Genomic DNA, 16,813 nt, shown 5'->3' with positions numbered 1-16,813 from the left:
TGACTGAACGTAACCAAGCATTGGAGGTGGCTGAAATGTCTGAGATGCATAATTTTCAATACATTTAGTTCAATTTACAGCTGTTAATTCTGCAGAGAGATCTCCTAAACTCAGTCTGTGCTGTCACCTGCACTTTTCATTTGGTTGGTGAGCTATCTACATTTTGGAGATTATGTAACTATGATTCTAAAGCATTTAAGACAAGGTAGTCTTGAAATTTGAATTGTTGATTGTTAAATTGTGTTAATGGTTTGATGGATTGTTTCTTTGCTTATTTCTCAGTTAATTACCAGGCTGACCTTGCTGATATAACTTGTGAGATTGAAATCAAGCAGAAACTCATTGATGAACTCGAGAATAGCCAGCGGCGATTGCACATATTGAAACAGCAGTATGAGGAAAAACTGATCTTGCTACAGAATAAGATCCGGGACACACAGCTAGAGAGAGACCGTGTTCTCCAGAACCTTGGTATGAGTTACTTTCTTTTTTACATGTAAGGATGTGCAGTTTTCACAGCTGGAAGAAGAACATTCCCAGCACTTGTGTTTTTTTTGTCCTTATATTTCCAAAATGCTATTGTCTTCAGTACATGTTGAAAATATATCTACTTTATCACTTCTGATATTTCCAGATACATGTGTTACTTCACATACAAGTGAGAGACTAATCCAATAAGTAAGAGCTGAACAAAACTGTCCTTGTACATGCCATCACTCTTCTATCCCTGCCAATCAAAAAAAATTTGGTTGTGTCTTGCAATTATTTTTGGTGGGTGAGTTAGAGTATGTATTTTCTTTTTTGCCTTAGTGACATTTAAGTTTGGATGTCTTTAAGCTTTAAATATTAATGTGCTGAGGAAATAGAGAGGAAGGAGAAATCCATAATTAATTGCGGCCTAAATTCGGACACAATCGTAATCCAGCCTCGGCATAATATTCCTTCTTAGAGGTGGATTTCCTTAGATTGCTGCTGCACTGTTCCCTCACTATAGGTATAAATTAGTTAGGTATGAGGTTTCAGGTTAGGTTACATTCTCTCATTTATTAACTGCTCACCATTTACGTTTGAGAAGACTTTCAGGAAGAGGAATTAAGGATGGCTCGTGATGAGCATATGGTGGGCATTTGAGAATACCACTGAAACTCTGGAACTTCAAAGGATTTTATAACTTGTTTATATTTGTTTTGTCAATTTTGTTTCTTCAAGTTCCTGTCAAAAAAAACATAGTTTTGAATGTGAAAATTATTTAGAAGTATTGTTAAAGGCTTTCTGACTTGTATTTTTTAAAACGTTTTATGATTTCAAGCTGTGCATCAAAAACAAATGCCCTCCCTTCTTTTGTTCCTCTCCTTTGAGGAGGTTAATTATTAGGCCTAGTGTAGAGGCTCCAGTATAGTTAATTTTTAGTGCCTATCTGATGGTATCAATGCCATGACTCCAGATGCTAAGTGGTTTACTGGAACGAAGACTGATATTCAAAAGAGTTGTGTTTTGCTCGCTAAGCAGTATTTGTATTGTGCCATCTGCTGTACAGCTATAGGTACAGCACAGAGGAAAATATTTCAGCTGACTTGAGAACCCACTGGTAAATATTAGCTGTTTGTGCAGCCCCGTTATGGCAACAAACTCAACTCAATTGCATGCTGACATGTTGCTCTCCTACATAATTTCTAAGAATGTCACTTAGAAATTAATCAAGTTCTTTTCTTGTCAATTATTCCCCACCTTTCCCTAAATTTGCAAACATCTGATCTGCATACATTTCTTCAACAACAAAGCAAATGCGTTCTTGCTATTTGAGACCATTCTGATTCCCTTGTGTACTCGCCCTTGTCTGCCTGTTCAGTCTTTGTCTCTCAGTTCTTCAGCAATGGCTGGATATTTTATGACTGAATTATCCCAGGGTCTGATGGGGATTGGGGTAGTACTTTCTTGTCTGAGGTAGTACTTTCTTGTCTTTGGTTGTGAGCCAATTTTCCTTTTTCAAATAAATCTAGAGTGAAAGGTAAAGTGGAACTCAACCTAGGTTTTGGAAGTTATTCCCCATTGGGAACACAGAGGCAAGTATATCCAGCATGAGCACTGAAATCATACAGTTTATAGTCTTCTTGGTACTTGGATATTTTCTTTCTGGATTGCAGAAACAATTTGTAAGCTCTTAAAACAGCCCTTCAGTAATTGTTGAGTTGGTAAAGTGATTGAAAGCCAATACTGTTATCAGTAGTTAATCAGGGCATCTGGTTTGTCTTTGTGACAATGTGGTTCAATGTAATATCTGAGTTGAAGACACTGCATTCTCAAATATCAAGACTTTCCCTGAGGTGTGACAATGACCTATTTTAGCCCTTCTTAATTTCTCCTCTTTCATCATCTTTATATTTTTCCTCCTTCTTTCCAAATTGATGTGCCTCCACATGATGAATGAGCTGAAATCTGAAATCTTGGGTGAACTCTTGTGGAGGTGATGGGAGTCTCAGCTAGTGGCTAGACAGACAGTGAGAGCCCCATGCAGCCTCATTTTGGACAGCCTGTCATGCCTTGTTTCACTCAGACACTTGAAAGGCCAGCAGTCAGCCTTCCCCCAGAAATGATGACCCCGGGGACAGAGGTCTTGCTTGCTGAGATTTTGAATGGCAGCCTCAGCAGGGAATAGTGGCTGCAGCTGCTCTGACACTCACTTGAGGCTGGATCCCAGGCCACATTTAAGTCATGGTCGGAGAGTATCACAGGATGGAAGGAGGTTTAGGTGGGAGGGATGGGGAGGGGATTCACTATCAGTGGAGACTCCTTTTCTCAATGGCATGTTCCTTGATCAGGCACTGAATGCTTTTGAATGAAGGATCCACCATGCCCGCAGGAACCAACAAACAACTATATACGTGTTTGTTTGATGTTCTCCCTGCATGAAGAATTGTCCTCCACCTGCGATTGATGGATGAGGCCCTTAAGTGTGCATTTAGCATCGACTTAAAAGTCTCATTTGGTGACAGGTTAGGGAGGCCATGTTGCCTCTGATATCATCAAGGTGGAGGTGGGAATGCCAGATGGTTTCCACCCACCACCATCTTCCTATCTGATTGAAATGGCCCCTACTACTAAATACATAGGGGCCCAGGACAGCAGTGCACCCAACAGGGATTGCAATCTTATTTTTAGCTTCACAAACACAGCATTATTATTCAGTTCCAGATACTGGTTGAACTTTTAACTGGTGAAATTATTTGAGTTATTTGTGTGATTTTATTTGCTCAGGGTCAATGGAATGCAACACAGAAGAAAAAGCCAGCAAGATTAAAGCCGACTATGAGAAAAAATTGAAGGAAATGAATCGAGAGCTGCAGAAGCTACAGTTAGCACAGAAAGAGCATGCCCGCCTGCTGAAGAATCAAACTCGATATGAACGAGAGCTGAGGAAACTACAGAGTGAAGTGGCAGAAATGAGGAAAACAAAGGTATCATGCACACATATTCTTCAACTGAAATCATCTTAAACATCCAATCTACATAATTATCTTCACCTTTTAAATTGTCTGGGTGAAATCTCATCATGGGCTACAAGACTGACTGACACTGGAGGAAGAATGTAAGGGACTCTGCACTGGTAGTTGATTTTTCGGGCTGAGTGCAGAGGATGAGATGTCGGCGTTGGGGGATATCTAAGGGATGGGATCTGATAGTGGAGTTGGGTTGCTGGAGATAGTGGGGGGAGAAGGTGAAAGAGAGTTATAACTACTCAGACCGTCACCCTATTTGACCTGCCCAGGCACCCTTCAAACTCCTGTAGTCTACCTGTCCACCTCAGCACAGGATTGGGTCCTTAACATTGAGGGGTGAATGACATTCAGGAACAGTAGGAAAATAGGCAAATCTGGAGGGGTTGGACTGATAATCAAGGATGGCATTTTCAAAATTCTTGTTGATCAGGATGGAGAATCAGTTTGGGTGGAGTTGAGGAATAATGGAGGAAAGATGTCATGAACGAAAGTGATCCCGGCCCCCTTCAATTTATGACAAGCTATAGGAAAAAGAATATTCGGTCCTTATGTTAAAGGAATAGCACGGGTGATGTCAATCCTCACATCAACTGGAAAAGTCAAATTGGCAGTAGGAGTCTAGATGAGTTCAGAGAATGCTTTCAAGTTAGTTTCTAAGCAGAGCATATTCTAGAACTGACCCGAGGTCTTTATGTTGGACTTGGTTAAGTAAAAGCAAAATACTGCAGACGATTCAAACCTGAAATAAAAACAGGAAAGTCTGGCAGCCTCCTTGGAGAGAGAAACACAGTTAGCATTTTGACTGTTCTTCAGAACTTTGTATTAGACTTAGAATTGCATAATGTGACAGGACTACTGAGCAAACATAGAGGAAAGACACCCCTCGGGAGCAGTGATCATAATGTGATTGAATTTTACATCCATTTTGAAAGGGAGAAGATTGGATCTGAGACTAGTATTTTAAATATTAATTAAGGGCAACTACTTAGGACTGAAAGTTGAGCTCGCTGAAGTGTACTGGCATATTCGGCTAGGAGAATAGATCAACAGAGGCACAGTGGAAGAGATTTAAGATAGTATTACAGAACACTCACAGGTAGAATTACTTCTACTATAAAGAAAAATTATAATGGGAGGACCCATCATCTGTGTTTAACTAAAGATGTTAAGGGAAATGTGAAAATTAAGGCAAAAGCATATCACTGTAAAGATCAGGGCGAGATCACTTCATTGATCAGCATATAAAGAATGGCAGAGAATAACTAAAGATTTATTGGTAGGAAAAAATTGGAATATGAGAGGAAGCTAGCAGAAAACATAGAAATGGATAGCAAGAGTGCGATGATACTGGGCTTTTCAGAGAGATGTGTTCTGTCCTGTTTCTCATGCAGAGGGGTGTTGTCACCCTGCTGCAAAGGTAGCTGCTTCAGGCACGGAGAGTAAATTGATTTGTTTTTTTAATTAGAAAGAAGGAACGTGAGTGTGCAAGGTCAGGGCTCAAACAGACCCAGGAAGGTTTTTAGAATTACATTCAGTTAGTTGGTTGAAGCCTTCTGCTGGCAGTTCTGTGGTGTAGTGAAATCTTCGATTGTGAGGCTTCCTCTTAAAAATCAAAAGGAACAGATTGTTTGCTTCTTCTGGACTGGAGAGAAACAGCACATAACAATCACTGCTTTTTTGCTGCATTGAAATTTTTGCCAAAGGGCGTGTTTATGCAATGCTGCCTATATTGGAACTGTTGATGATTAGTGGTTAAATAATACATTGTTTTGTTCAGTATATCAACAGAGGTAAGGTTATGCCAGTTCTTTTTTATTGTATTTTAACTCTGTTGTAAGAATAAGCTGTGTTTTAATTAAAGCCCAACGATGGACCAATTGAATCATATCTGGAATACAGCGCCTTAGAGTTTTTGTTTTAGATTAGATTACATACAGTGTGGAAACAGGCCCTTCGGCCCAACAAGTCCACACCGCCCCGCCGAAGCGCAACCCACCCATACATTTACCCCTTATCTAACACTACGGGCAATTTAGCATGGCCAATTCACCTGACCTGCACATCTTTGGACTGTGGGAGGAAACCGGAGCACCCGGAGGAAACCCACGCAGACACGGGGAGAACGTGCAAACTCCACACAGTCAGTCGCCTGAGGCGGGAATTGAACCCGGGTCTCTGGAGCTGTGAGGCAGCAGTGCTAACCACTGTGCCACCGTGCCGCCTGTAATTCTTTAATTAAATATAAAAGTTAGGATCTAGGCTATCTCCTTGCAATACCTTGGGTGGGGCGGGGGAGGAAGTTTGCTCCATGACATGAATTTCTACAGGCATTTGAGCAAGCAAAGTGAGTACGGATCCTCTAGATGCTGAAATAATAAAGAAATGGTGGATGTAGTGAACAAATATTCTGCTTCTGTCTTCACTATAGAGGATACACAAATCTTCCTAGAAATAGCTATAAATTAGGAGGTGGAAGAGAGAGAGGGACTTGGTGAAATTACAATCACAAGATAAGGGGTAATAAGCAAATTGACGGAACTGTAGTTTGACCAGTGTCTGGGGCCAAATGGTCCCCTTCATAGGTCTTTAAAATAAAGGGTACTAATGAGATAGTAGATGTGTTGGTGTTAATTTTCCAAAATTCCCGAGATTCTAGAGAGGTTCCATCAGACTGGAAAATAACAAATATAACCCCTCTACTCAAGAAGAGAAGATGACAGGAAACTGGAGACCAATTAGCTTAGTGTCGATTGTACAGGTGTTAGAATCAGTCATTAAAGAGGTTATAGTTATGTGCTTGGAAAAACTCAAGGCACCATCAAAGGAAAATCATCTTCCAGCAATTTATTGAAGAGCCTTGAATGAGGAAAATGCACTGTGGATGAAAGTGAGTTGGAGGTGAACTGCACTTGAATTTCCAGAAGGCGTTTGACAATGACTATTTGAGAAAATAAAAGCTCATGGTGTAGGGTTAGCACTTGAGCATAGATAGAGATTGGCTGGCAGAAAGGAACCCGTGTAAAAGGGTCTTTGCCTGATTCACATGATGTATTGAGTAAAGTCTGTCTCTGGGATCTGTGCTAGGGCTTCAAGATTTTGCAATTCACAGCAACAACTTGGATGAGAGGAGCAAAGGCATTGTAGCTAAATTTATGGACAACATTGATATTGTTAGGAAAGCTTGTGATGAAGAAAATGTAAGGATATTACAGATAGGAATAGTTGGGTTGAGTGAATGGGCAAGTATCGAGCATAAAATGGAACACGGTGAAGTTGTTCAATTTGGCAAGAAGAGAGAAATATCTAATTCATAAATAAATAAACGTATGCAATTCTTAAAGACAGATTTAGATAGATTGTTGTTTGGCAAGAGCATCAGAGATTATTGGGTCTAGAAGGTATTGTGGAATTTGAACACAAACAGATCAGCTATAATCTTGAATGAGTTCCTGATGAAGGGCTCCTGCCCGAAAGGCTGATTTTTCTACTCTTTGGATGCTGCTATTAGATTAGATTAGATTACAGTGTGGAAACAGGCCCTTCGGCCCAACAAGTCCACACCGCCCCGCCGAAGCACAACCCACCCATACCCCTACATTTACCCCTTCCCTAACACTACGGGCAATTTAGCATGGCCAATTCACCTGACCTGCACATCTTTGGACTGTGGGAGGAAACCGGAGCACCCGGAGGAAACCCACGCAGACACGGGGAGAACGTGCAAACTCCACACAGTCAGTCGCCTGAGGCGGGAATTGAACCCGGGTCTCAGGCGCTGTGAGGCAGCAGTGCTAATCACTGTGCCACCGTGCTGACCTGCTGTGCATTTCCAGCACCACTCTAATCTTGACTATAATCTTGAATAGTCAAGGAGCTGAATAGTCTACCTCTGCTCCTAATTCATATGCTCCTTATTGCTGGCTTATTTTAATTCCTAATTGTTGTAACTGTGATATTTTGCTGGTCACAGATGTAATAATCCGAAGCATGCAGCTAATGTTTATTTTCGAAACAACATTACCTCAGGTAGAAAACAAAATAGTTAGAATTTTTTTCACATCTCACTTGATATAGATCAGGAAGTTTACCAGCATTCAATTATTTCTGAAAATGTATTTCTATTACCTCTGTACAAAACATTTTGCTTTCTGTTACCAATCTTTTATGCAATAAGAATATCAGTCCTCAGTGTGCAATAACTTAATTATTTTTCCTGTAATTTGGTTTTGTTAGGTAACACTCATGAAACAGATGAGGGAGGATCAGCAGCGAATGAGAATGATTGAAAGCAAGAGAAACCGTGAGATTGCACAATTGAAAAAGGAACAGAGGCGACAAGAAGTAAGTACTAATGAAAGGGTCATAATCATCAGTAAAGTTGAGGACTGGCAACAACATTCACATTGAAGGCAAATGATACAGAAGAAAGATATTCACAAATCTAATTTCAAATGTAAGCTGGTAACCAAAATTCAACCTGTACAGTTTGGAGAGAAGTTGGGTAAGGAAAGGATTCCTCATCAATGATTGCTTAATAAGGTAGCCTAAAATGTTACAGTTCAGTCTTGCCAGGCTGAGGAGAAGTTTCTACCTCTGCTACTTTAAAAAAAGTGGGCGGCATGGTGGCACAATGGTTAGCACTGTTGCCTCACAGCGCCAGAGATCCGGGTTCAATTCTCGCCTCAGGCGACTGACTGTGTGGAGTTTGCACGTTCTCCCCGTGTCTGCGTGGGTTTCCTCTCGGGTGCTCCGATTTCCTCCCACAGTCCAAAGATGTGCAGGTCAGGTGAATTGGCCATGCTAAATTGCCCCTAGTGTTAGGTATAGGGGTAAATGTAGGGGTATGGGTGGGTTGCGCTTCGGCGGGTCGGTGTGGACTTGTTGGGCCGAAGGGCCTGTTTCCATACTGTAATGTAATCTAATCTAATCTAAATAGGATTGAAAAGGATTTATTGGCTAATGGACTGTTCTGTGTTTAAAAATTACCCAAGCTTGATACTCTGTGATTCCCTCCTTAAACGTCTCTTCCTTTCTCTCTTCCTCTATCCTCAGGAGAGGTAACAGCTCTTATTACTGGACTCCTATTCCAGAGACTCTGGTAATGTTCCACAGATGGTGGAATTTGAATTTGATAAAAACAATTCAGAAGTAAGAGTCTCAAGATGACCACAAATCTATTGTCGATCATTGGGGAAAATCTCATGGGGTTCACAAATGTCCTTTTAGGGAGGGAAACTTCCATCTTTACCTGGTCCGTCCTAATGTGACTCCAGACCCACAGCATTGTGGTTAACTCTTAACATTAAATGCTGGCCATGCCTGTGATGCCCTCATCCTGGAATGAATAATTTTAAAAATGCTCTTTTAAACTTACTTCTTTTAGACTAGCTAAGTGTTTAGTCACCAGTCACATTGCCATATCCAATTGGTAGAAAGTGAGGACTGCAGATGCTGGAGATCAGAGTTGAAGAGTGTGGTGCTGGAAAAGCACAGCAGGTCAGGAGCATCTGAGGAGGAGGAGGGTCAATGTTTTGAGCATAAGCTCTTCATTAGGAATATCCAGTTGGTGTCAAATTTTGTTTGAGACATCGAGGGAAATTTTTTCAAGTGAAAGGCTATTACAGTCCTGGAACAGACAACCAAATTTATGTTACAATCCAGCGAGGGACTAGTAACTTCATTTAAAGTAGGTGAAATGTGAATTTCAAGGGATTCAGAGCATAAAGACACAAGTTTCAAAGTTTTGAACAAACAGCAATAAATATTTTTGTACAATGTTAGAACAGTAATATAACCTACTATAAATGTATGACTTTTATTCTAACACACTATATTTAACACATATTAATTCTGATAATAATCTGTGATTGAATATCCCACAGTACACATCGAAATGCAAATGCAGTTAAAACAGATGCAATGGATTTCTGAGCAAAATTCCCAAATTATTAGTCACACGGTGTATCACCAAACTTCACCACAAGAGATTATAGTTCTTCACTTCTGCAAATCTGGCCTTGAAACTCCCATTCACGAGCCACATCTGTTTTTGGATCAACACTCCCTTGGATTCTGGAAATTCCACACCTGCACTTACTCAGTCACACCTTCAGCTTTTCACTGACAGCTAGCTTCACCAAGTTAGAAATACTACTTTGTTTTTTTTTATTGAAATTCAATCTTTCATTGTTGCATCAAGAATGTTGCATATGGGCTTTTCAACCCTCACTCTTGGCTGTACTGAGTTATTAATGGCAGACAACATCTTCTGACCCCCCACAGTAAGTATTGATATTAAAAGATTGGGTTAAATTTGTTTAAGGCCACTTGACGCTGATAGTGGATATCCAAAGTGCCTACTCTGTACATGTGTAACAAGATCAGATCTGTAACACATGGGCAGATTTAAATGTTTACCACCAGGTCGAGTAGGAGATTGATGGAAAAGAAGTTGACCAAAATAATAAGTGAAGGCTAACTTGTCAACATTGAGGAACATAGAATGTAGTAGCAGGAATAGGCCATTTAAACCTTCGATCCAGTAAGGCAAAGAAAATCACCAGCAGAGATTTGCTGCTTTTTAAATAAAGTTTTGATATTCTCCCACTGCTAGTTCCCTGGCAGGAAGTATAGCAATGCTAGTCTGTTACTCAGTCAGACATGGTACATGACAAGGAAGAGTCCCACTTCTAACCCTGATTTTTCTACTCAACAATGGCTACAAAATATTAATTTGGAGCAGCAAGAAAAACTCTTCAGATTAAGTAGATCATCAACTAAAATAAAAAAAACCATTGTTACCAATCTGAGTAAGTAACCTGATTGAAAAAAATGAAAATGATAGATAACTAGAATACTGTAGAAATTACAGTCATAATCAAACAAGAATACACAAACATCATGATAATTTGAAACACAGGGACCATCCATAAATTTGTATTGAGCAGAGCTGTGAGATAGGTAAGGAAGATCCTATGTGACCTGATTGGCTAAAATGTTCTTTATGTCAAAACACAATGAACCAAAAACACCTTAAAATGACCTGACTATGTACATTAAAAGGCTTTGAAAATGATTTGCCTTTGGAAAAACTTAGTAGTCTTTTTTCTGCTTAATGCTTTTTGTGGACGGCACGGTGGCACAGTGGTTAGCACTGCTGCCTCACAGCGCCAGAGACCCGGGTTCAATTCCCAACTCAGGCGACTGACTGTGTGGAGTTTGCACATTCTCCCCGTGTCTGCGTGGGTTTCCTCCGGGTGCTCCGGTTTCCTCCCACAGTCCAAAGATGTGCAGGCCAGGTGCATTGGCCATGTTAAATTGCCCGTAGTGTTAGGTAAAGGGGTAAATGTAGGGGAATAGGTGGGTTACGCTTCGGCGGGTCGGTGTGGACTTGTTGGGCCGAAGGGCCTGTTTCCACACTGTAAGTAATCTAAAAAATGTACTGCTTTGAGCAGTACTATGTTGTCAATGCAGTCAACATGTTTTCCATGTTTACATCTCTAGAAATAGTGGATGTATTGGTGGTCACCTTCTGGGATTCTATAGTTTCTGGGAGAGGCCCTACAGATTGGAGGGTAGCTAATGTCACTCCATTATTCAAAAAGGGAGGTAGAGAGAAATCAGGGAATGAGAGACCAGTAAGCCTAACGTCAGCAGTGGGGTAGATTCTTGAATTCAAGAGCTTTATAGCGGAGCATTTAGAAAGCAGTGGCAGGCGCAGACAGAGTCAGCATGGATTTATGATGGAGAAGTCATGCTTAACAAATCTGTTGGGATTCTATGAAGATTTAACCAGTAGAGTTGACAAGGGGGAGCCAGTCAACATGGTATATTTCAGAAAGCATTTGACAAAGCCCCACATAAGACATTATTGTACAAGATTAAAGCGCTTGGGATTGGGGGAAGTATATTGCGATGGATAAAAAACTGATTGGTAGCGAAGAAAAAAAGAGTAAGAATTAATGGGTCCTTTTCAAATTGGTAGGCAGTAACTATTGGGGTGCCACAGGGATCAGTGCTGGGACCCCAGCTTTTCCCCATATATATATTAATGATTTGGTTGAGGGAACAAAGTGTAACATCTCAAAGTTTGCAGATGATACCAAGTTGAGTTGGAGAGTGAACAGTGATGAGGATGCAGAGATCCTTCAGCATGACCTAGACAGGTTGGGTGAATGGGCAAATCAATGGCAGATGCAGTATAATTTGGATAAATGTGAGATTATTCATTTTGGAAGCAAAACCAAGAAGTCAGATTACTACCTGGATGGCTATAAATTGCTAGAGGGGAGTGTGCAGCAGGACCTGGGTGTCCTTGTGCACCAATCGCTGAAGGTAAGCGTGCAGGTGCAGCAGGCAGTAAAGAAGGCAAATGGTATGTTGGCTTTCATTGGGAGAGGGTTAGAATACAGGAGCATGGATGTGTGGTTGCAGTTGTAGAGGGCCTTGGTGAGGCCACACCTAGAATATTGTGTGCAGTTTTGGTCTCCTTTTCTGAGGAACGATACTCTTGCTCTCTCTTGAGTGCAGCAAAGGTTTACCAGGCTGGCTCTGGTGATGGCAGGACTGACTTATGAGGAGAGATTGACTAGTTAGGATTGTTTTCACTGGAGCTCAGACAAATGAGGGGGGATCTTATTGTGACTTCTAAAATTCCAACTGGACTATTCAAGGTAGATGCATGGAGAATACTTCTGATGGTGGGTGCATCCAGAACCAAGCGTCACAGTCTGAGGATTCAGGGTGGACCATTTAGGAAAGAGATGAGTAGACATTTCTTCACCCAAAAATTGGTGGGCCTGTGGAATCCATTACCACAGGAAGTAGTTGATGCCAAAACATTGAATATATTCAAGGGGTGGCAAGATATAGCACTTGGGGTGAATGGGATCAAAGTATATGGGGAGAAAGCAGGATTAGGCTACTGAGTTGGATGATCAGCCATGATCGTGCTGAATGGTAGAGAAGGTTCGAAGGACCAAATGGCCTCCACCTACTCCTATCGTCAACGTTTCTAAGCTGCGGTTGAATTCTTGGAGCATTTTTATCCCTTTGCAATTTCTGCTAGGGAAACAGGCTTGTGAAAAGACAGATACTCGTTGGTCCATCAGCATGATTGCTTCCTTGTTCTTCCGCTTTACTGATCCATGCCTCAGAAATGCTGGAGGTCATTCAGCCTCATATTGTGTCAGTAACACCTTGACATGAGCAAAGATTTCTATCACAAAATGCAACAGCTTTTCTTCCCATCCATGGTTTGCTCAGACAGTAGCAGTAACACACCACTACACATTTTGTCTTTAAGCAATTAATGTGCAATTTAGTAAGAGATGGTATGATAGTTCAGTTTCATCCACATTAAAAATATCACTCCATGCATATTCATTCAGCATGTGGGCAAGACCATTTTGCAATCATTGTTGCAGTCTTAGCTTTGATTTTGTGCTTCAGAGCTGCTTTACTCCATTCTGGTGGAGTATGACAAGCGTGAACAAGTTTGGATAATCTAGACTTACATGTCCAAAACTTTGGTTTATCATGGGCATCCTTCAGTGGGATTTCCTATTCTGCTAGCATGAGTCAGTGACAACTTCACAACTGAACTTACAGGTGAACCATTATTTACTCATCGTGATTTGGCTGTACGTGGATCCCAATTGTCTGGATTCAGATTGACATTGGAATGTGAAGATCAGATGATGCAGCGTACCAGTTTTTACCTGCTGCTGAGTGTGTTTTTTAGTTAGTTCCAATGGTTATTAACTGAGTTGGTATGCTTTTATCATTTTTCATTTCAGTATCAAATTAGAGCCCTGGAGTCTCAGAAACGGCAACAAGAAATCGTCCTACGCAGAAAAACACAAGAGGTGTGCATTTGCTATTAAAAATCCAGATTCTAATTCCTAACTTAGTGCATTTTACATTGCTGTTTGCTTGCTCTATGCCACTGCAAAGCAGAAGCTCATGTATTCTATTCTGTTTCTTGCATTATTAATTTACTTTGTTAGCCTCTTTAGTTTTTTTTGTCATTTATATAGCATTGTGATTAGTACATTTAGGGCTTTGTTAGAAACATTTTTATAATATCACATCCTCGTAAGTTCTTAAAATTATTCTTAAATTGAAGATCTTAATTCAAACAAAATTAAGAACTCAGAAAATAGCAGGTAAATACGTTTATGTTTGTATAATAATCAGACAGGCTATAAAGCTTAACATTGGAAGGAGGTAGAACAACTCAACACTGTTCAAGCACGAAGACAGCCACAGAATCCTTATTAATCTCTGTGTAGTCCTGTTGCGCAAATTTGTTGACTTAATCCCAAGTATCTGTGAGAAAGAATTCCACCAGATTTTCTATCTTACCAAAAGATTGCAGTAACTTAATTAGTATTTATAAAAATTATGCTAATCTGCCATAAAATAGTTTTCCTTTTATATAACTATAGTTCCCAAAAGCTGAGGACCTTGAAACTGAAGTTTACACAGAAAGATTCAATTTCAGACCTTGGCTGGCAAACTGTAAGAAGAGAAAGAAAATGTTTACTTGTATACAAAAGTAATTTACAAGTTTACTAGGATTTTATGGTAGAAATAAATTAATTCATTGCTGTATTCTTTCCCAAGTTTTGGGTTCCTTATGCCATGGGCCTCAGTTGACTATACCTCCCGAGGCAGGGGTTTTGAGAAATCTAAATAAGTTACACTGGCAGTGGTAATGTTAATCAGATGATTTTACAGTTACATGAATTTTAATATGTGTATCAGTGATGGATAGTATACCTTTTAAAAATAAAATTCTTCAAGTAGGAAGCATTAGTGATGAAATCGTCTCATTTAAAAGAGAATATCTATAATTTGCCGCATCTTGCATCATTTCAGCAGTTATTCTTTTCTTTTGTTGTGCTTAGGTTAGTGCTCTACGTAGATTAGCCAAACCAATGTCCAACCGAGTCGCGGGTCGTGTAAGCCGGAAGCAGAATGTCCTGGACTCTGGAACAGAACTTTCAGCCAGTACCACGTCTTCAGAACCAGAATCTGCCTCAAAATCTGTCTCCAATATTGTTAAACAGTGGAACAGAAAGTTAAATGCAGCCTGGAACGAGACAGTTTCCGCAGTGAATGGAACAAGGGCAGCAAGGTAAACATGTAATCCGTAACATGTCATAAAGTGAAAACTGAATCAATATTAATGAATTCCTGTCAATGGAAGAGCTATTTTGGTATAATGGGATGTGATAAGCTCATTGTTTCACAAAAGAGGATGTGGAAAGCATCTCATAACAGTGACGGGAGTCATTCTTACTTTCAGTCCTATTGTGAAGCTGACCTCTTTAAATGTTTGATGGCAAAGGAAGTGATCAGAAGATAAACAACATAAAATCATAAAGCATGTTTTCTTCAAAATTTAAGCCCAAAAAGTTGGTTGAATACATTAATTGGCTTTACATGGCATCAGAATTTTATATTCAGAACATAAATATGCAAATCAATTTTATAATTGGGGGCAGGGTTTGAATTTTGTGTATAAATCCTGTTTGTGGAAGGATTTTTGTAAAAATGAACTGTCATTTCTGAAGATAGGTAGGTAATGTGATTTGGCAAAAGTTGTTGAAAAAGCTGTGCATCTGTAATTGATTTTAAAAATGCAGGATGAGTAGTTTTGTTTCTATTTATGAGAAAGAATTTACTTTCATCAGTTGGTATAAATAAGTTCTTCTGCATGATTCCTGATGTCTCCCTTTCAATTTTAAAGTTCTCTGTTCTTGTTTTTACACTAAATATGATTGAGCACTGGGATTAGATTTAATTTTTTCCCCACCATTTACTTCCATAACACCATAACAAACAGGAGCAGAAATAGATTGTTCAGCTTATCAAAACTGCTACACTATTCAATGAGATCCTGGTTGATCTAATAATCCCTAACTTTACTTTCTTATCTTCTCTCCATAATCCTTGCTTCTCTTAGTAATGAAAAAAATGTGTCCATCTCAGCCTTGAATATCTACTCTCAATTTCCAATCGGTGAACCAATTCTTTATCCAAGGTGCTATGATTCCAGCTAATATTACCAGACAAGTCAATTCCCAGATATGAATTCGATATGATAGATCATGCGTTTATCTGTTTTGGTTTTAACAATATGGTCTCACGTTGGAACGTAAGCATTGAATGCAACTATTTTTTTCTTTATCAATAAAGCAGAAGTTTCTAAACAATAAAAGATTAAAAAGTACAATAAACCAACCTATTTACTTAAAATAAAATTTCAAAGATTTTTAAGCACACAGAATATGTACAATCTCAAAGCACAACTTTATAAATTGAAAACAAACAAAACAACTTTTGGAAAATACCCAAAACAGAGCTTGTGTAATACACCAGAGTTCCTATGTTTATCACTGCAATAGGATTAGTTCACTTGTGACTTCAGCAATTATAATGGAGCTACGGATAGCTTCTTCCTGGTGCTATCATACACTTCAAATGTACTCAACTTTAACTAACCTCTTCAGAGATTTATTACAACTTTTATGATGGATGAACACTATCGCTTCACTCTTAGATAACCTGGAAAGCTGTATATCATTCCCTTTTTAAGAGCATTGCTCTATACAGTCATTCTATTTCAAGAATTTCACAGGACTTCTCCAAATTTACAGTAAAACTTTAGAAAAAACTCACTCTGTAAACTACGGAAGTTTCCTTTAAGTTTGAAATAATGTTCATTTTCTTTCTGGCCTTTGTTCCGTAGAAGACTTAACCTTCATTTCCTTTCATGCATTAAGAAAAAATATTCTATCGATGTGAGCCTTCATGATAGAACACTAGGTACAGGCTGGATCAAGGGAATACACATGAAAGGGAGATAAAGTCTTTGAAGTGGGCAGCACAGAATTCAGCTACATCAGTTTGACTCTCAGTAAATCATATTTTGTTAAACCTTATGTTTATTGATGACACGAGTTGCTATTACAATTTGCAATATAAGAAAATGTATTTCATTAACGTGAGAATATTACATGATCCCTCTATCCACAGCACCAACTAATAACATAAACAATGTATATCCTTTTAGTGTTTGTACTGAAGTTTTTTTTTGTTGACTATTTTTCAGCAGAAAGGTCAAGTATCAGAAAAAGGGAGTTGGTGAGGGCTTCTCGAAGACAGCCCGGCTAAAGTGGCAGGCACTGGAGTGTAGAATATCTGACATTGTGATGCAGAGGATGACTATTTCCAACTTGGAAGCGGATATGAATCGCCTGCTTGGGGTATTCAGATTCAGTCATTATACAAGTCATTATGTGCAACGT

The 16,813-nt window shown here is 39.5% G+C and overlaps 1 protein-coding gene across 6 annotated transcripts in view; it reads left to right on the top strand.

Annotated features, from left to right (window-relative positions):
- Nucleotides 1–16,813, top strand: part of kif21b (kinesin family member 21B) — a 186,891-nt gene that overhangs the window by 117,113 nt on the left and 52,965 nt on the right. For 3 of the 6 annotated variants that reach the window (XR_015750940.1, XR_015750938.1, XM_087973596.1), the window contains exons 14-19: nucleotides 283–471; nucleotides 3,256–3,455; nucleotides 7,731–7,838; nucleotides 13,295–13,363; nucleotides 14,408–14,637; nucleotides 16,621–16,771. Coding sequence is in view for 2 of the 6 variants with exons in the window: in XM_087973596.1 (XP_087829722.1) it covers nucleotides 283–471; nucleotides 3,256–3,455; nucleotides 7,731–7,838; nucleotides 13,295–13,363; nucleotides 14,408–14,637; nucleotides 16,621–16,771 (947 nt within the window). In the remaining 4 variants the exon portion in view is untranslated. Of the gene's footprint in view, nucleotides 1–282; nucleotides 472–3,255; nucleotides 3,456–7,730; nucleotides 7,839–13,294; nucleotides 13,364–14,407; nucleotides 14,638–16,617; nucleotides 16,772–16,813 lie in introns of all 6 variants that reach the window. The other 3 variants (XR_015750939.1, XR_015750937.1, XM_087973595.1) reach the window with 1 other exon arrangement.

This window comes from Chiloscyllium plagiosum, unplaced genomic scaffold (assembly GCF_037043375.1).
Source record: "Chiloscyllium plagiosum isolate Xiang-an unplaced genomic scaffold, Cpla_swu_hap1 HiC_scaffold_26, whole genome shotgun sequence".
NCBI classification, from domain to species: Eukaryota; Metazoa; Chordata; class Chondrichthyes; order Orectolobiformes; family Hemiscylliidae; genus Chiloscyllium; species Chiloscyllium plagiosum.
The sequence above is the reverse complement of the archived record's forward strand: the minus strand, read 5'-3'. Positions and strand labels throughout refer to the sequence as shown.